General features: G+C 59.2%; 2 protein-coding genes and 1 non-coding gene across 12 annotated transcripts in view; 2 read left to right on the top strand and 1 right to left on the bottom strand.

Moving 5' to 3' along the window:
- AP5B1 (adaptor related protein complex 5 subunit beta 1) overlaps nt 1-8,336 on the bottom strand; it is an 18,686-nt gene extending 10,350 nt beyond the window's left edge. For 4 of the 8 annotated variants that reach the window (XR_005648154.1, XR_005648152.1, XR_005648153.1 and 1 more), the window contains exon 1: nt 47-214. Coding sequence is in view for 5 of the 8 variants with exons in the window: in XM_039840880.1 (XP_039696814.1) it covers nt 47-196 (150 nt within the window). In the remaining 3 variants the exon portion in view is untranslated. The other 4 variants (XM_039840883.1, XM_039840882.1, XM_039840881.1 and 1 more) reach the window with 4 other exon arrangements.
- Nucleotides 5,851-5,969, top strand: LOC120584894 (5S ribosomal RNA). The gene has a single exon (XR_005648174.1). It is a non-coding gene; the product is annotated as a 5S ribosomal RNA (ribosomal RNA).
- Nucleotides 8,119-19,457, top strand: OVOL1 (ovo like transcriptional repressor 1). Of its 3 annotated transcripts, none has more exons than XM_039840890.1 (4): nt 8,119-8,560; nt 15,176-15,393; nt 17,052-17,241; nt 17,503-19,457. In XM_039840890.1, exons 1-4 carry the CDS (start codon nt 8,461-8,463, stop codon nt 17,796-17,798), a joined length of 804 nt encoding a protein of 267 aa, XP_039696824.1. In that variant the 5' UTR covers nt 8,119-8,460; the 3' UTR covers nt 17,799-19,457. The 3 variants fall into 3 exon arrangements, with proteins under 3 accessions (XP_039696824.1, XP_039696825.1, XP_039696826.1); XM_039840891.1 differs by lacking the exon at nt 8,119-8,560 and adding an exon at nt 14,422-14,979; XM_039840892.1 differs by lacking the exon at nt 8,119-8,560 and adding an exon at nt 14,434-14,898.

Raw genomic sequence — 19,457 nt, 5'->3', positions numbered from 1 at the left:
GAGGTGACCTTATGGGCCAGGGCAAGGGGCGCGTGCCAGGGCCTACCTTGGTCTGTTCATTCAGCTTTTCACTTCTCAGGTCGCTCAGCAGGTCACGACCCAGATCCTCACCCTCAGGACTTGCCATGAAGGCAGACGGGCTGGCCCGGAAGGCGCCCAAGCGCTGGGCCCAGGTTTCTCGGCTCAAGGGCCCCATGGTCAGGCGCGCAGGTCCCTGCGGGAGCAGCCAACGGGGATCGGGCGGAGTCCCGCGGCCACCAGAGGGCGCCCGAGCCCCTGCGCCAACCCGAAAGGGCCACCGTTACCCCAGGGCCCCTCGCAGATCCCAGCTACCCTCGGCCACGCGCAGACGGCAGCAGGGACCCCGCGCCCGGGTCCCGAGATGAAACAAAGGTTTCGAGGGTGCCACTGGGATGGGTCTCCAAGGTCCGCGCGGGGAAGGAACGCCGGCGAGCAGGGGCTGGGGCGCCGGGCAGGCCGCTGGCGCAGGATGCGTGCCGAGAACTCATTAGGCCGCTCGCCCGCGGCCGGCACCGAAACCACAGCACCGCCCCGGCCGCCGGCGCCCGTGGTAACGGGCCGGCCGCGCTCACCTCGCCTGACTCAGCTGCGGGCGGAGACGACCGACAGGCTCCTTCCGGGCGGGCGGGGCGGGGCGCACGGCGCGTGGGCGGCCGGGACGGGGCGGACCCCGCTCGGGGCGGGGCAGTAACGGGGTCCCCGCCTCCCCCTCCCGCCCGGCTGGCAGGTGCCGACTCGTCGGTTTCGCTGAGGCTGAGTAACTGTCCTGCTGCGCGCAGGCCCCCCTTCCCCGAAACCGCCGCAGGCCCGAGCAGGGGCGGTGGAGTTGGGTGGCCCCGGCTCCCGGATGCTGGGGTTCCCCCGCGCGCGGGCTTCGTTCCCAGGACCAGCGGGTGGACGCGCCCGCTGGGCGGGCGAGAATGGCAACCAGCGCTCCCCCTCCCTCAGCCGGCGCCCGGGCACACCGCACCCTGCGGCCGCTGCGCTTGGCCCCTAGGCGTGGCGCGCGGTGTGGGTCTCCGCGCTCCCAGGGCGGCCGCTGGGGGGTGTGCCAGGTGCGGTCCCAGCGCTCGCGCAGGAAGTGCGCGCCGCGGCCCCGCAGAACCGGTCCGGCGGGCGCGCTAGGGCTTGGCTTCGCGGCTCCGACGCCGGCCGGGAGGCCCCCCCACCCGCTCGGCTTGGGGTCGCGGCAGACGGAAGCTGCTGACCTTTGCCATAGGCGTGGCCGACGACCGGCCAGGGTCGCGCGGCAGCCAGGCCGGGGTAAAGCTGGCGGAGCAAGCCCATAAACCGCGATGGAGCTGGAAAACAACGGGATGGAGACGTGCGGACTGGCAGGGCCCGGCGTGTCACGGATCTCGTGGCAGGGCACGCCTAGCACCCACCGGGAAACCGAAGACCTGGGACCAAGCAGTGCCGAACCGAGCACTCTTGACTTCCAGAAGGCTGGATCAGGGTTTTCGGGGACGCCCAGGAAACTGGGTCAGGGTCTTACCTAGTAGCCTCTCCTGAGCCCAGACCCAGGCTTCTGATGCCCCACTGACCACGTTTCCAGGGCACAGAACTGCCGGCGTCCAGACCCCACAGCCCACCGGCCTGACTAACGCCTCTGGCTCTAATTAGCCTGCTTTGAAGATGAAACAGACCTGAGCCCCCATGCTAGTAGCTGCCAACTAGTTTCTCTCCTTCCTCTAGGCTTCGCAGGCTCCTCCCTTCCTACCCCATTCTGCTGCCCTCCAGATGGGAGGTGATAGGAAGTGGTGGGGTAGCTGGAAAAGAGGCTATCTGCGTGCCAGGGGGATGGAGACAAGGATCCACCCCAAGAGACAGGTCCAGCTGGAAAGCCCAGTCTCAGCTCCTCTAGGCCTCGGCTTCACAACTGACTCACAGGCGGCAGCCCCAAACCACTTCCCTCTAGGTACCTCAGTTTCCCCATCTATAAAATGGGAGTGATGACTCCTGCCCAAGAGGCTGTGGGGTGGGGCAGCCTGGCTAATTAAACCTAAGATGAAAGAGGCCAGGATGAGAGCCGCCCTGGGAGGGGAACAAGGAGCCTGTCTGGTTTCCCTGTCTGAGGCCCAGAGGGTGCTGATAACTGCACGTCCCCAGCCCTCAGCACTCACAGGGAGGGAGGAATGATTATTAAACCCCTTTTTACAGTTGAGAAGACAGGCTTCAAAGGGTCAGGAAATTCGACGCTGGCTCCGGCCTCTGCTGGGGTCTGAAGGGAGGGTATCCACACGTGATGCCCAATACTGTGGTGGGTGCATCCACATGGACTCACAGGCTCATGGCAACTCTGTGGTACCCCAGGATGGGTACCACGAACAGTTGGGGAAGGAAAGGCCCAGAGAGGTACAGCCACTTGCCCAAAGTCACAGAGCTCCTAGGTGGTAGAGCCTGGACTTTAGCAAACAGCCCCTCACTGCCCCCGACTTGGCCCTCCTCCCCCACCAGCTGGCCTCAGCCCTCTTGGGTATCCAGATCTTGGATGATCTCCGCCCCCACCTGCGTTCCCTGCTCCCCAGCGGGAGTGTGGTTCTGGTCTGTCCCTGGCATAGGCCAGGCATAGAATTAAGCTCATCCCGCCAGCACTGAGGGCATGCACGGTCCCTCATCCGCAGTCAGGTGACCTCTGAGAGAGGGCCCAAGTGCGGGCCTCAGCTAGTTGGCTGAGCAGGGAACTCTCTGCTTGATACTCGCACCTCATTCCTTTTCTTCCCGCTCTGTTTCCATCCTCCCCACCGTAGCCCAGCTGCGGGGACACGCCAGACACCACGCTTAGAAAAAGGAAAGACAGTTTCCCAAGGGGTCCCGAGCCTCAGTTTTCTCACCTGTAAAATGGGGGATTGGACCAACCCATCCTCACAGCACTGAATACTGGGGATACGGGGGTGTCTTAATAAGAACATATCAATTGGCAAATCCACAGCGAGAAAACAGAGTAGTGGGTGCCAGGGGTTGGGAGGAATGGGGAGCGGCTGCTATTGGGTACAGGGTTTCATTTGGGGTGATGGTTGCACAACTCTGTGAAGACAGTAAAACCACTGAATTGTATACCATAAAGGATGGGTTTTATGGTATATGAATTATATCTCAATAAAGCTACCAACGTGGTATTGAAAGAGGTCCCTCGTGTACAGAACTTACACGGGAGGAGAGGGCGACAGACAACAAATAAGACAAATGAAAATTTCACAGAGTAAAAGATGCTGCAAAGAAAACAGAATAAGGTAACAGGAAAGCGGTGACTGGGGGGACAAGGATTTAGCTGAGGTGGTCAGAGGCCTCTCAGAAAAGGGAACATTTGGCTGAAACCTGAGTGACAAGAGGCAGTCAGCCATCAATTAGGGAAAAGCGTTCGAGGCGCAAGGCGTAGCAGAGGAGAGGGCTGAGCTGGGAACAGGCTTTAGCCTGTTCAGGGGACAGAGGGCAAGCGGTGTGGCTGGCACAAACAATCGGCGGGAAGGGAGAGGCGTGGATCAGGAGGCCAGGGGAGACCTGGCCTCGAGGACTTTATTCCAGCTGTGATAGGAGCCACGGGGGAGTTTTGAGCTGAGGGGACACACTGGCTGTGATCGGTGAGGGGGAGCCGGGAGGCTGGTCAGGAGGCTGTTACGTGGTCCAGGTAAGACACGGTAGGGGCTGGGACCAGGGTGGTGATCGTGGAGGTGGAAGTGTGGGTGGATGCCAGTGATGTGGGGGCTGACAGGACTTGCCAGTGGGTGTGTGAGGAAAGTGGGCTGACTCTGGTCTTTGGCCCTGAATACTTGAGGGCCGATGGTTCCAGGATCCAAGATGGAGAAGGCTGTGGGAACTGTGAGAATGAAATCAAGTCTGGCAGGCCAGACACGTGGCCACAGTGGTGAGCCTAACCCAGCTCCTTGGCCTTGGATGAGAACCTATGGCTTCCCCTCGCACCATTCCTCAGGCTCCAGCTGCCCCGGAGCCGCCTCCTCTGCCCATCATCCCCCAGGCCACATGCAGCCCCCTGCCCCCTGCCAGGCCCTAAGCAGCCCTGACTCCCTCTAGCAGTGGATTGGGAGGCCCATAAACAGGAACTCAGAAAGAGATGGAGGAGTCCATGTCACCAGAGCACTAACAGTTTGTTAGGGGCTTTGCAGCATCCACAGGGCTATTGTCAAACAGGGCTAGAAAGGCCATTGTTTGAGGCGAGCAGAGGCCTCGGTGGCCAGGGGCACCACTGGCCTGTTTCAAGGCTGCGTCCATTCTCAAAAGGCTGCTAGGCTTCTGGGCAAAAATAAATTGCTCTCAATTTATTTTTGCCCAGAAGCCTAGCAGCCTTTTGAGAGCATCACTCTACAGTTCCAAGGAGCAGGGCTGGAACTAGGAGTCCCACGTCACAGATATGTACACTGAGGCCTTAACGAGGACAGGAGGTGAGCCGATGGCCCTTCAGACCGCAGGCCCCAAGGTTAGGCCCAAGTCCCCAGAGACTAAATCTTGGGCAGCCCGACTGGCCCCGGCTCTTTCCTGCTTCTCAGCACATCTCAGGTCCCATAAGCCCTTCTGCCTTCAGCGTCCGTACCATATCGGCTCCTCCCGGATGCCTCCTCTGAGAGCAGGAAGGGGTGGTTCCAAACCTCCTCCCTCCATCTAATTCCTGCCCCAGCTCTCCCTTGGCTGCCCGGGATGTGAGCCGAGCACCAAAGGAGAATACCAGCTACCGCTCTTTGGGGGGCACGGCCCTCACTTGCCTCCTGGGGTTCTGCCTTCCTTCACCCCCCTATCCAGTGTACCAATGAGAGGTGTCTACTCGGAACACCTAGAATCAGCACTCGTGGCTCTGTTTGCAGCTGGCCTAGGCCACCATCCCCTCCTGCTCGGACTATTACAGCAGCCCCTCTGCTGCCACCCTCCCCACCTCTTTACATACGACACACACTCCATTCCCCGTAGCAGACCCCAAGACTTCCTACCACACTGAGCCTCACGTGATATGGCCGACCTGCGTCTCCAAGCTCAGTTCCCACACCCTCCCATCCCGTTCCCTCGGGATCCAGCCACCTCCTTTCGGTTCATTGCACACACACTAGGCTTACTCCCACTCTGGGGCCTTTGCCCCGGCTGTTCCTTCTGCGGGTCAGGTGCTTCCTGCTCAGCGCAGCTGGCTCCTACCTCTCATTCAGATCTCCGTACCCCCCACCTGTCAATGTCACCTCGCAAATTGAAGTCCTGTGTCATGCTTCCAGTTTTCTTAGCTCTCTGCCTCGCGTCACAGGATTCCCCGTGTCTAGCATAATGCCGGTATTCAGTACTTGGTGATTGAATTAAGGAATGAATGAATGATATCTCCCTGGCACCGTGTGAACAGAGAGCAGAGGGTGCCTGCCCTCCTGGAGCTCATAGTTCAGCTCGGTGTTTACCCAAGTTCACACACATTGGTTCCAGAGCTGCCCATGCACCACGGGCCACACACCAGCAACCTATGGGTTAAATATGACTCATAAAGGTATTTTGTTTGACTCAGTCCATATTTTCAAAAATTTTTGAAAATTGGTAGAGTTTAAAAATTGGTAGAGTTCACATACAGATCTAGATTTCCAGCTTCTCTTGGAAAATGGACAGATGTGGCCGCATTGGGTTTCTATGCTGGAATGACACGATTGTGACTGCCCCTTTAGATAGGCACGTTGTCCACAGTCCCCACCACTCTAGTCTCTCCCTGACAGCCAGCTCCAGTCACCTTTTATCACTGAACTTGCACCATTGTTCTCTTTATAATAAAGAACTTTTCTCTACATCCATGCCTCTCCCAAAAACTGGAACATGAAAAGCTGAATGGGTCACATGAGTCAAGAAAAATAAGTCTATGGCCATGCCACCCTGAACAAGCCCAATCCCGTCTGATCTTGGAAGCTAAGCAGGGTCGGGCCTGGTTAGTACTTGGATGGGAGACCACCTAGGAAGACCAGGTGCTGTAGGCATAAAAAAAAAAAATAAATAAGGAATTGTAAGCTGACAAGGTCCTTGCAATCTGTGAAGTCAACCAAGGGTTGCCTCACCTAAAAAAAAAATAAATAAGATTCATTCATTCGACGAACATTATTGCTAACCTACTATGTGCCAGGCACAGTAGTAGACAAGGAGATAGGGCAGCAGACAGCATGATGAGCATCCCTTCTTCCTGGGGCCTCATCCCAAACACTGTGTAACTTTCTCCTCACAAGTGAAGACATTTGAGCTGCTCTCCCAATGAGAAAGACTGCCTCTTGTGTCCAGGGTCATCCCTGAACACTACATCACGGTACTCACTAAGCACCTACTAAGTACCAGCCCCTCCCAGGGTCTGGCACAACCAAAGTGCTTAATAAATATTTGTTGAGTGAATGAACTAAATTCACCTCTTTCCTAGACAGACTGTGTTTCTCTAGGATTTATTCAAAAGCTAAGTGCACAGTAGGTGCTCACTTCATGTCGGTTGAACGAAAGAGTCTGGGGTAAGAGGGGAAGGTTGACAGAGAAGTGTAAGTTGCATGAAGGCAGAGCCCTGGGAAAGGAAGGAGAAGAGGGCAAACATTAATGTCCCTGCCAGAGCCCACATCCCCCTTGCAGGGACCCCAGGAGGTAGGTGATAGGATTCTCAAGTGACAGACAAGGAAACAGGCTGGAAAGGAAAGCCCCTTGCCTAAATGTACAGGCTCCAGGAAGGAGTGGAGGAGGAGGAGGCTCATTTGCCCCCCATCCAGCCAGGGGATGCTCCACAGAAGTGTGGGGGGCAGTGTAAAGGGCCTCCCCCTTGAAAAACTATCCTCTTCGACTAGCTGCATGGAAGTCTGCCATCTTTTGACTCCTGACTTTTGAATTGTGTAAATTCATTTATCAAACACATTTCCTCCTAATCTGTTCCAGCAAATATTTAATATGTGAGGAAGGTGTGTTTGTGGTAGGGACTCGAGATGTCTCTTTTATAGGAGATAGGGAGAGAGCTAAAAAGAGGAAGGGGTCCCATCCCCACCTTGACTAGGTCAGCTGGTAAGATCAGCTCAGCTGTCACAGTGACATGCCTCGCAGAGGCCACCAAGTGGTCCCTGGCTTCTGAGGAAGGTGGGCCTCCCTCCGGCTGGGCCTGGGGACTGGGCAGAGCAGAATGAATGGTTAGAGATGGGGGTATCAGGCTGAACTTCAGCCAAGGTTTTGGGTACAGGGAGAAACATGAGCTCCCCGTCTACCCTGGCTGCAGCCAAGCAAAGTAGATTGGGGTCGACTTTGTCAGGGGTCCTAGGCCATGAGCTCACCTCCAGCTTTGCCGCAGCTGAAATCTGACCATTTGGGACAAAATGAGGGTTTTTGCGGGCGTGTTAGCCCCAATGACTAAGGCCCTGGGGTCTTTCAGGATCTTGGTGGCCTCGGCGGTTTAAACGCCCCCTTCCTTCACGAAGCCTTCCACACTTCCCCCGCCAGCACTCGGCGCTCTCCTCTTCGTATGGCGGCCCTGTGCCTGTCCCCCGACCTGCCTGCGCTCTCCTGCAGCCCCGCGTGCCTCCGGCACGGAGCTGACACTCAGCAAATACCTCTGGGCTGAACCACGAATTGCTCAGCCAGGCCTTTAGGATCTGAGGCCGCCTGGGCCCGGGCCCGGTTCAACAAGTGTGGGCCGGGCCGCCCGCTCCCGCCCGACGTCTTCGCGCCTCCCCGGGCGCCCGGGGCGCGCCCGGACCAGGCCTGGCCCAGTTGGGTAAATTTTATTTCATCGCCTACAGAGCATGCAAGCGCCGGTGCAAATAACGTTGCCTCCTCCCTTCCCCTGCTCCCTCCGAAACTCCCAAACTCCCGCTGGCGAACGCTGCACCCCGGCGGGGAGGTGCCGGCGGGCGGCGGCCCGGCCGGCTGGGCAGCCGGGTGCTGGGTGCCCGGCGCCCGCCCCCCGCCCCCGCTCGGCCACCCCGCCCAGGCCGCGAGGCCACCTCACCGGCAGCGGAATGGAAACCGGTTCGACAGGTAACAAATAGGTGGGTTGTCACCGTTATTTCCCAACGCATGCGCTGTTGCTCCCCGGGCCACTCCAAGCTAATTAGCTCAGATCACTCCCTCCCCGCCCCAGCCACCAACACACACCGCCCCGAGCCAATAAAGCGTGAACCCGTCCGTCCGGCTCGCACTTTAAGACTTCCCGAGCGGCCGCGGGGGACGCCAGTCGAGCCGGGAGACGCTTACCTATTGCTTCCCCCTCGCCCGGTGCACCTGGCTGCAAGGGACCTCGTTCGAAGGGAGGTCGGCGACAGCCCCGCGGAGTTGGAAAGGGGCGCGCGCCGTCCCGGCTCGGTCGCTCGGAGGAACGCGGGGGAGCTTTGTCGACTCCTTCCCCGACCTGCCCCCTCCCCCCCGGCCGCCTCCAGCCCGGCCCGGGAAAGGTGGGACAGACGACGCTGCCTCTGGTTACAGAAGCGGACGGTGCCCGGCGAACAGGGTTCGAAAATGCCCCGCGCGTTTCTGGTGAAGAAGCCGTGCGTCTCCACGTGCAAGAGGAACTGGAGCGAGCTCCCCGACGAGGAGCGCGGCGAGATCTACGTGCCAGGTGAGACGCCCGCCCGCCGGCGGACCCCGAGTCCCCGCCGCCCTCCGGCCTGCGGCACCGTCCGGGCGGCGGACGTGCCGGACTCAGCGATGCGAAGCCCGGTGGCCGGCGCAGTTGGGGCGCCCGATTTAATGTTTAAGCGGCAGCGGCCCCGTTAGTCCTGGGCGCGGGAGGAGGGGAGGGCCGGGGCGGCGGAAGGAGGCGCCGGGTGGGGGCGGAGGGGCGGGGGCCGCCAGGTGGGGTCGAGAGCCGTTCCCAGGCTCGGTCCGTACGAGGCACGCGAGTCCGCGCGGCGCCACCCTTTCTCCACCGGCCCGAGCAGCGGCGCGGGGTGGCCACGGGGTGTGTCACCGCTAAGGCGACCCTCCACTCTCGCGTCGTAAATCCAGAAAGTTGGGACTTTCTATGAGGCGGGACGAGGGCACTGGAGCGATGCCACTTTGGGGGACGGGAAGCGAGATGGGGTTTGGGCTGAGATTGGTGCAAAATGTAAGAGAAGATTCAGAGTGTAAACCGTCTTCACTGATCTCGCCCTCGGTGCCACAACACCGGTGACCAGAAGGTCGCGATGAGGGTCGGGCCGGCAGGGTGCGCCGAGACCGTGGGGCAGGCGCCCGGTTGCACCCCACTTGCCCTAAAGACAAAAGTGGGATCAGGCCTCACCTCCGTTAGAAACGCGCCTCCTTCAACCAGGCAGAGGATACAGCTGAGCTGAAAGTAAGATTAAGGGGGGCGCTACATGGCCAGGGTTCCAGGCCCCAGGGAAGCTGGTGCACCCAGTTTAGTTTTGGAAAGCGCCTTGGTGGTGGTGTCGGAATCGGGTTACTTCGAATGAGTAACCCGAGTTGTTTCTTCCTCCAGTGGCAATTTCCTCCGTTAGCCCTGGGATCGGTTCTGCTCCTTCTGTCCTGCACCCTCACCACAAAAATCCTCTGCCTTGAGAAAGCCAGTTTCCCTGGAACGCCCCTCCCCAGGCCTCACGGGTGCGGTGGGGGATGCGCCCAACACCCTGCCCAGCGCCTCGGAGGGGGGAGAAGTCGTAATTAACCAACCGACTTTGACCCTTGATCCGCAGGCTCCCTGGCACCGCCCTAGGCCTTGTAGCAAAGTGGCGAAATGAGGACGGTCAGGGGCCCCGTGAGGGCCGGTGCCTCAGTTTCTCTCCTGCCTACATTGTCCAAGACGGGAGGCATAGTGGTGAGACCCTTTGTGGTCTGACTCGCCAGGATCCAGTGACCTGTGGCACTGGCGGGATGTTTCGCAGCTGATCCTTATCTCAGGCGCAGAGGCCCCTTTTCTGCGGCCTCCTTAAAACAGGCGACTGTGCCACAAGTTGCTAATGACTCCAGTGGGGAAACTGAGACAAAGGGAAGTGAGTTGCCTCCTCACCTGAGATGGATTAGGGTGTGGGCCCGGGGTTCTGTTTACAGTTTCTCGCGTCCCCAAGTTCCCTGGCAAGTTGGCTGGTGCTTCGTAACCAGAAAGGCCTGGTGATGCACCGGGCAGCCCCCCGGCTCCCGCCTCCTCCCTCACCTGTGTTTGGCTTGCTGCTCAGCTGCCCCTTGGGATCTGATAAACCGAACTTGGACTGTGGTAAAGGTGAGCTGAGCCTTGTGCGAGACTCGGTGTGCTGTTATTTTTAGTTTTATTTCACATCCCAATCAGTAACAGATCATGTGTTGACATTTACAAAGGACAAAGAAATTCCGTTGGTTGAAATCATTGACTTCCTTGTGTCCTAGTGATTTTCCCCACTGCGGTTCTGGGGGGCCATAGTGAGAGTGGCAGCGGAGACCTCAAGGGCTGCCCACCAGGTACAGAGGAGGGCTTCTAAGTGTCTGTGTCACTTGCTGCTGCTGTTCCGGTGAGGGAGACTGCAGGCCGCTCACTCTGCGAGATGGTCCCCGGATGTTGGGTGGGGGGTCTTACCTGGAGGTCCTAGGTGAGAATTTTCCCTTATCTCTCTGGCAAGGGAGAGTCCTGTGGGGTCAAATAAAAAGTAGACGTTAAAGAACTTAATTTTGCCTCAAAAGCCATGCGGCCCACTGGAGAATTTTCCCACAGTTTTTGGAAATAAATGGAATGTTCTCGGGCCACGCTCGGGTGCTTCAGATGGCTGAAGAGTGGGGTAGGGGGGGTTGTGGTGGCCTGTCCCCTGGCTGGGCCATCCATCACCAGTCGACCGTGACCCCAGGAGCCGGCTGGGCACGTTTCCTTCACCCCGACTCGCAGATGGGGCACTTGTGACCAGCTAAGCATTGACTCCATCCGTTCCCACTGAGCGAGGCACGGGGAAGGCTGGGGAACAGGGAAGTGTTTGAGGTCTGACCTTCCCACCAGGGTCGTCTGAGACCCTTAAAGCATCAGAGAGCGCCTGGAAAATTTTGTTTGTGTTTTTTTTTAACTGACTGAAGGCCCTGGGCACCAGCCTGGCAGCTCAGACTCCAGGGCCCCAGTCTGACCAGCCCCCCTTCCCAGGGCACATTCAAGAAGTTCCCCCCCCCTTCCACCTCCCACCCCCCCCCCCCCCCGCAGCACCGAACTTTCCCCTGGGCCTTACTCTCCTCCCAAAGCTAGGGAAAAGCCCAGTAGTGTCTGCAGGGCCACAGGGGGCAGGAGATGGCTCCACTCACGCTGGGAGCATTGAAAAGCTTTGCCGTTAAGGTTAAGATGCTACCTGTTTTGGTCCTACACTCCTCTCTGCCCCCTGGTCTCCCGCGGTGTTGCTCCTTTGTTATGTCAATATTGACTGTGGAGTGCTGGGTAGTGCTGGTTTCTTGAGGATGAACCCAGCCACCTGTACCCAGGGGCTAAATTCCATTTCCTGGACGGAAGGGGAAGCTCCTAGCTCCTAGCGGTCCTGCAAAGCTCCTCCTGGGTGCAATCTCTCTAGGCCAGAGAGGCTCCCGAGAGCACACGGAGCCTGGAAGCTGGAATGGAGGCCGGATGACATGCGCCCAGCCGTGAGCATCCCACAGCCTCTTCCGGGCCCCGGCTTTCGGAGCCTCTGCTGTCTGTTCTGCCAGTTCATCAGCACATGCCCACCCCCGGGGGGCAGCCAGGCCCGTGTAGGAGACTGGCATTTTCTCAGCCTGACAAGGCAATACGAAGACCTGGGCAGTGCTCTTTCCAGGCCAAGTTAGAAATACCGAGAAAGTCAGCTTTGGATCCCAGAATACACGTGTCAGGGCGGAGAGAGCTTAGATCTCTGACGATGGTGATTCTTATAATTCCTGGGAGGTGTTGGCAGCGAAGGACAGGTCTGCCACGCTCTCCAGGAAGCAAGGCTGGGACAGTAGACAGCCAGACAGTGGACGGGGATGGAAGAGCAACTTGGGCTCGGGCACTGGGCTAGATGGGGCTCCCACCTGTCCCATGGGGTGCTGTCACCCAAGCTATGTGTCCCTAGCTTGTGACCTGAGGCAGATTCCTGCCAGACCATTTGTCCCAGAAAGAGAGCAAGTGAGGGCAAGTCCTCTGGGCTCAGGGAGGATGAGAGCAAAGCGTGGCTTTTGTTGACGTCAGGGTTTCTTTTTAATGCTGTTCTCTTTAAATGAGTCTTGTATGGAGTCCCATAGGGGTGCCTAGCCCTGTGCTGGACCGGAGGGTGGGAAGGACACACACGGAAGCTTAGTTCCCGGCTGGCCACCTCGGTGTGAGGGCGGACGTGCACAGTTTCCATTTCATTATGGACACAGCATGAAAAGTGGTTGAGGAACGGGGACCACGGAACGGAGACACCAGGCCGAGAGAGAGACCCCTGTGTTTCCAGCACTGCCGCCTCTGCCAACTGGCCGGCACCAGCTTCCTTTCAGGCATTGACAGCCGCCTTGCTGGAGCTGGGGGGGACGGACACAGGGGACCCTGCCCCTTGCTGATAACGGTGGAAGGCCCCTAACACCAAATTGGGCTGTGCTGACACACGGAGCTCCCCCTACCCCATTACCCGGTTCAGGGCCGAGTGAATCCCCCACCTCACCCCCGGGCAGCACCAGCGCCAGCCCCGTGTGGTCAGAGGCGAAGCGTCCTCACATCTGCTTCACCTGCTCTCCCCAGAGAGCTGGGGACCAGGCCAGGTACCCAGCCCTGGCCTGAGGCCTTAGGGCAGGACCCGGCACTCTGTCCAGTATTCGGGCCAGAAGCTTTTAATCCGGGAGAGAGGGGACTTGCTCAGGGTGAGGGCAGGTAAGGCCCCCAGGCCGGAATCTGTTCTGGCCTGTGTCCTCTAGGTGGAGGCACGCTGGACCAACATAAGAGGAACCCGCAAACCCCCCAGGGAGTGGGGGGAGGGCCGGGCTGCTTTGGACTTGCCACACTCCACGGCCGTGGGCGGGCAATGAGTAGCCACAGCGGACACCGCCTTGCCGGAAACATCTAATTAGGGGACAGAGCCGCACAAGCAGGGTCCGGACCAGTTCTGCTTCCTGCCTCCTGCCACTCAGTGACACCCAGTGACAGGAGCGGCAGGCTGATGAGCACTCCCTGTGCGTGCGGCAGCAGCAGGGACACACTCTGGGGGTGGCGGTAAGACGGGTTTGGCAGGGTAGCTGGGATGAGATAAACATCTGCACCCCTGCGGCCATGTGGCTGCCCCTCGCTAGGGGTAGGGGCGGCACAGAGGCCAGACCGGGCAGGCTCACTCCCTGTCCCCAGTCCCTCAGCACCATTGTGTCAAGGCTTCTCTGGAATGGGGGTGGCAGGCATAGGATATAGGTCTCCTCCCAGACTGGCTTGGATCCCTAGAATCCTAACCATGAACCCCCATCTACTGGAGCAAGGGAGCCAAGAATGACAACCAGCTAACCCTCACCTGCTGTCGCTCCTCCCTCTGCTGCTCCTCTGCAGGCGGCGTGGCCCGGCTCCAGCTTTCGGGAGCCTCACTCACGCTATCTGATGCTGCGAGACAGGAGCGGGTAGAGGTTCCTGTTTGTCCCTACCTGGGTTGAGAAATGGAAGTTGTCATTCAGCCCCGAATTCTTGGCCAAGATCTCCCATAGCTGCTAAACTGGCGTCAGAGCTGCCAACACTCTGACACGCCCCTGTCCTCCCCTATCCCCAGTCACATGTGCACAGACAACAGACACCGTGAGGAGAAAAGAGGGCCCCCCCCCACCCCGAGAGCTCGGGCCTGCTGTCCAGCCTTCCAGGGCTTGGAGAGGTGCACACCAGCTCAAGGCCAGGCCAGGGCCAGGCACTGGTGAATCAACTCCCAGAATGAGGTGGCTCATTAAAGTCCCCCGGACAGACGGACGCCACCGCCAGCAGAACGGGTTTTGGGCGGCAGGCTGGCGCATTCCTCCCTCGTCAGACCTTTGTTGTGTTTTGAGGGGGCGAGAGCCGGGGCCTCTCCCGAAACTTCGGTGCTTTCATATTCTCCCTTCCTCGCGAGCACATTCCTCCGCCTTCCTCCACAGCCCTGTCCGTCCGCCTCGCCTCGCCTCGCCGTGGAGTCCTGGGAGAGGAGGTGAGGGCGGCCGCCCTCCTGCTCCAGGGCCTGGTCCACTGTCTCGGGGCTATGGGTGGCAGGGTGCAGAGGGCCTCGTCATGGGTCTGAGACCCCAATTCGACTTTCTAAGTCCCTCACCTGAAGCTTGCTCATCCTTTCTTTCTAGGCTTGTCTTGATTTTCCCTCTGAGACTTAGAAACCGTTCCTGGCTTATGAGTTTTAAGGACAGAGGCTTAGTCTTTTGGGAAGAAAAATCTTGACTAAACCAAAACATGAGGTTGCTTGCTCCACTCTGTCAGCTCTGAGACTCGGCTGCTTTGTGTCACTCAGAACTCTCCCTCTTTCTCCGTAGTCAGGACTAGAGCCAAGCCTCCAGGGACCCGTTTAGTGTGAGGTGTCTGTCGTGGGGAGCGGTCATGTCAAAGGCTGCCAGGTATCGGTGCGGCAGAGGGCGGGAGCCCAGCCCTCACTGTGCTGCAGTAAGCGGTCCCTGCGTCACAGCCTGGCCGGCTGCCAAGGAGACTGTTGTGCAGCATCCACCTGCCGCTCTCTGACCTGCCTCCCCCTCACCCCGCTCCACCCCGCCCAGTTTGCCTGACCAGCTGGGCCAGGAGGAGTGGGGAGCCTGGAGCTACAACAGCGAGGAATGGCCAGTCTGGAGGAGGACGGGGCTGGGAGCACCCAATCACCCAAGGCCAGCAGCTAAATCTGCCTGGAGGAGAGGCTAGAGAGGCACAAGGCCACCAGAGACCCTTCTGGGGCAGAGATGAGTCACCAAGGCCTCCTGTGGTGCCCTTTGTCCCTGCAGGAGTGTGGACCGAGACCTGGAATCTAGAGGGACTGGCCTGGGCAGGGCAGGCAGACAGCTCTGGAGGGATGATTGGCAGGGCAGGTTCGGTCCTCCCAGTTCCGCTAAGACACAAATTACTCAGCGGGCAGACCTGTGGGTCGCGGCGCTTGGCTGGCGTCACCTGTAATTACCTTAATGGGGCGGGAGGGAGGTGCAGCGTGCAGTGGGCTGGGGGTGGCCCTGCTCTGCCACATGCCTGCAAGGGGCGGGATGGAGGCTGCAGGTTCCAGCCAGCTCATTGCCGGAGAATCTCCCTGAAATCTCACTGAATCCTCTTTTCTCCATCAAGCCCCTCACCTGGCTGTTCTTCTCTCTGCAGTCAGCCTGGGCTTCTGCCCACCACAGCCCTACCTGGAGCCGGAGCCATCGGTGGCTGAACCCCCTTCTTGCCCCCTGGCTTTGGACATGAGCCTTCGGGACTCCAGCTACAGTGTGGCCTCCGGGCCCTGCGTGGTGGCCCGGCTGCCGTCTGAAGACATGGGCCGCTTGGCAGAGCCCCAGAGCAGAGACCATGGCTTCCTGCGCACCAAGATGAAGGTACGCGGTCACGCCGTCTCTGTGGGCCAGGGGCGTGTGTGTAGCCTTGTGCTCAGCTCAAGAGACGTGGCCCAAATGGGACCTGGGCAGAGAGTGGCCTTGGATCTGGGTCCAGGTTTCTGCAGAGAAGTGAACCTTACTGGGGCACAGACGGGGGCTGGAAGAGAAGAGAATTGGGTCTAACGTGAGAATGTCACGCATGGGGAAGGAGCGGTGAGGTTCGAAAGAAATTTAACCCTTTGGAGTCCATTCTGGGAGACGTTTCATTTCATTTCTGGCCTTAAGGGAGCCACCTCCTTACACTGAAGTCCTAGGACAGTCAGGGAGACGTGAGGCTTCTCCTGGTCCCACCTCTGGACCTCCTTGAGGGTGAGGTCTGGAGTCCGCTGAGGGATGGGTGGCAGTCTCGCCCTGGCCCAGGCATGCGGCTTCCTTCAGCCTCCGAGGCCTGGCGTGGGGCGAGCCCGGTGAGCGCTCCTCCGCTGTGCTCGGCCAGGGAGCAACGAGTTGCGCTCCGGGCAACGGAAGTGCCCCTGCTTTCGAGGGGCGTCCCTGGCTGGGCCTGCATTCTAGAGGACTCCTGGACCTGCCGCCCTGCCAGCAGCCATCTAGTGGAAGGTTCTCGCAGCGCTACCCCAGGCAGTGGGTGCTGTCGCTTCCTCTGTTACCTGCAGAGGCCAAGTGCGCGTCGTAAGGAGAGGGGAGCCACGGGGCCTGTGTGCTGGGCCAGCACGGTGCCCCTGGTCCCCTTGCGCCCTTCCTCCCACCCCTCGGGCCCCAGGGGGTGGGCGTAGGGAGAAGAGGGCGCGGGACAGCAGGGCGTGGGGGAGCGTCCTGACCCAAAAGGTCTCGACTGGCTGGCAACGAGGGGCATTTACCGGTGCCGGTGCCGGAGCCGGAGCAGTGCAGAAGAAGGAGGCGTGGTGTGACGGCCACCCGGTGCCCGGGGGGCTCAAGAGCAATGCCAGCGACAGGGGTGCCCACGAGGCACAAGCAACCTCAGAACGCAGCAGATGGGGCCTCGAGACCTCATCGCTCCTTCTGAAAAGATTTGAGATTTCCCGTAAATACAAAACCAACCAACAAATGAAAGAAAAGAAAAATGTTGATAAGCAAGAGAGTCATCGGGGTGGCAGAGGGACTCAAACCATTCTGTCAGGCCTGGCTCAAGTAAAACGAGGGGGCTGGGCTGACCTGGGACGCCAGGCTCACAGCGGTGGCCTCAGCCTCGAAAGGCTGCCCTGGTGACCATGTCGTGGACATTTGTCCCTGTCCTAAGGCCTAGAATGAGAAGAGAGGGCAAAAATGACAGAAAGATTTGGGTGTAGTGATGAGAGAACTTTCTAGCAGGTGGAGTTGCTGATGATGAATTGGGCTATTTCTACGAGGAGTTGGCTGCCTGTCTCTAGTAAAGAAGGGGCTGAGTGGCAACCTCAAAAGCAGACTTGGGAGCCCAACAGGAGGTTGGCTGTTGACCCACAGATTCCTCCCAGCCCGGCCACCCTGGAGCTCTGGGAGCCAGCAGCACAGAGATGTGGCCTCTGGGCTGAGACTGCTTTCCCGGTGGGGTAGAGGGGCTGGTGTTCGTGTCCTCCCAGTCTGCCAATCTGCAGTCCCAATTCCTGGGTGTCTGTCACAAACACTGTCCTTGCTCCTAGGTGACTCTGGGGGACAGTCCCAGCGGAGACCTCTTTACCTGCCACATCTGCCAGAAGGCCTTCACCTACCAGCGCATGCTGAACCGCCACATGAAGTGTCACAATGACGTCAAGAGGCACCTCTGCACCTACTGTGGGAAGGGCTTCAATGACACCTTTGACCTGAAGAGACACGTCCGCACCCACACTGGTGAGAGGAGCCCCACGGTTGGGGGCTGAGGCCACAGGGAAACGGCAGCACCTCTGGGCGACAGGTGGCCTGGGAGGGGAGTCTTGGAGCTCAGGGCAGAAGTCCTCAGTTCGTCAGTTAGGTCACTTGGGGAGTTGGAGAGGGACAGGCCTCCGTGTGTTCCTCTTCCCCAGAGTCAGGCGGCCTGGCCTCTCTGTGCCCGGGAAACTGCCAACAGGCTCCCTGTCAGGCCCCTGATGCCCAGCCCTGTCCTTCCCCCAGGCGTGCGGCCCTACAAATGCAGCCTGTGTGACAAGGCCTTCACGCAGCGCTGCTCGCTCGAGTCCCATCTCAAGAAGATCCACGGCGTGCAGCAGAAGTACGCGTACAAGGAGCGGCGGGCCAAGCTGTACGTGTGCGAGGAGTGTGGCTGCACGTCCGAGAGCCAGGAGGGCCACGTCCTGCACCTGAAGGAGCACCACCCTGACAGCCCGCTGCTGCGCAAGACCTCCAAGAAGGTGGCCGTGGCTCTGCACAACACCGTCACCTCCCTGCTGCAGAGCAACCACCACCTCTGAGGGCACCGCCCGCCAAGCAAGCCCCGAGGGGCCGAGGGCTGCCCCCTGCCGCCTGGCCAGTCCGCTCTCCCCTGCTGCGGCCTCTCACTGGAACACTGGTGACGGGGCCTGGAGCCCCCAGGCGCTTGCCCAGCCGCAGACTGACCTTCGCTCACAGTTGCGGTTTTGTATAATGGGCGGAGGCCACCCCAGCCTGGGCACACGTGGATAAGCCTGGGGCGGGGATCAGGCCAGCCCTGCCTTTGATTGGAAGCAGCACACCTACAGAGGAGGCACCGGAGGGGGATCCTGTCACCCGCCACCTCAAGCACAGGGGCAAGGGCTGCTGGCTCCCCGTGGATGACAGAGTCAGGAGCCCTGGCAAAGAGGGCACCCTGCAACCGTGACGGAGGAGCTGGTGGCGGCCCGCCCGGCAGTGCTGCTCAGGCTCAGGGTCGTGGGGGCTCTGCGCACAGCCCAGGGCCTTCCACGCATCACCTCATCTTTAAGGAATCGACTGCAAGGTGCCAACGAGGTTTTATTTCCTTTTTTTTAAAGGTGACAAATGTATAGATATTAATATATTTTTGGTGCTGATAGCGACTATTTTTAAGAGAGGATGGAGCTGGCTTACCTCCCTCCCCGTGCGGTTCTATTTATCCTGGACATTTCACACCTCCGGGCCCTGGCCCTGGCGCTAGGGTGGCTGGCCTGACCCACCCCATCCTTTGTACCTCCTGAGACCTTCCTCCGGCCCCGCCTAGAGGATGCACTGCCCTTTGTCCCTCCCCTCCTGCCAGGATAGCATGTCACATACTCTGCTCTCCACCCCGCCCCCCACTCCCGTCTCTGCCTCTTTCCCACACCCTTTCAAGGCAAGCCTCAGAGTCACCAAGGGCCTGCTTGTCTCCCGATAACAGACCTTTGGTGGAACAACTCACCATTCTAGAGGTCAAGGGCTTGTCTGGCTACTGCTTTGGAGGTGAGCCAGGTGAGATGCTTTGAGAGGCTTAGAGTCCATGGCCTGAAGCACCGAGGAGAATACAGGGGTGGGCTACAAGGCCTGCTCTTTTCCTGGCTGAGTCAAAAACCCTAAGACAGCAGCAATAAATTAGAACAAAATAATAATCAGACACATCAGAAACCTATAGATGGAGGACAGTATTAGATGGTAAACAAATTATATTTACAGCCGTTTTTTCTGACTGTTTTTCAAATGGCAAGGCTGGGTCTCGAGCGCCTAAGGGGAGCATTGCCTCTCTGGGCTGGTCGGCTCCCTTGGCTTGGCTGGATTTCCTGCTAATGACAGGAAAGGGGTGTGGGTCAAAGGAGAGAGCCGGGCTGGGGTCGGAGCCAGCCTGCTGGAGAAGGAGAAGGCAAACTCCAAAGAGCCGCAGAGCGCAGTTGGCTGGGCACAGCCCGGGCTGTGGGGCGGGAGCCTCCGGACCTCCCCCCAGATGTGTACAGATTGTTCTAGAAGACTCTCGTTTCATTTTACTTTAGCGTGTGTGGGAGCTGCTGTATTCTGGAAGTTATATAGTATAAGATAAAATGATCTGGAAGCTGTTTACATTACTGTATCCCTGTGTTCCGGGCCAGTCTGAGGAAGTCACAAGGCTCCGTGTTGTCTATTTTATTTTACAACTTTCTCTCCAACTATTAAAATCAAAGAAACGATCA

The sequence above is a fragment of the Pteropus medius genome, unplaced genomic scaffold, assembly GCF_902729225.1.
Source record: "Pteropus medius unplaced genomic scaffold, Ma_sr-lr_union100, whole genome shotgun sequence".
Lineage (NCBI taxonomy): Eukaryota > Metazoa > Chordata > Mammalia > Chiroptera > Pteropodidae > Pteropus > Pteropus medius.
This window is presented reverse-complemented; position numbering and strand designations above follow the sequence as displayed.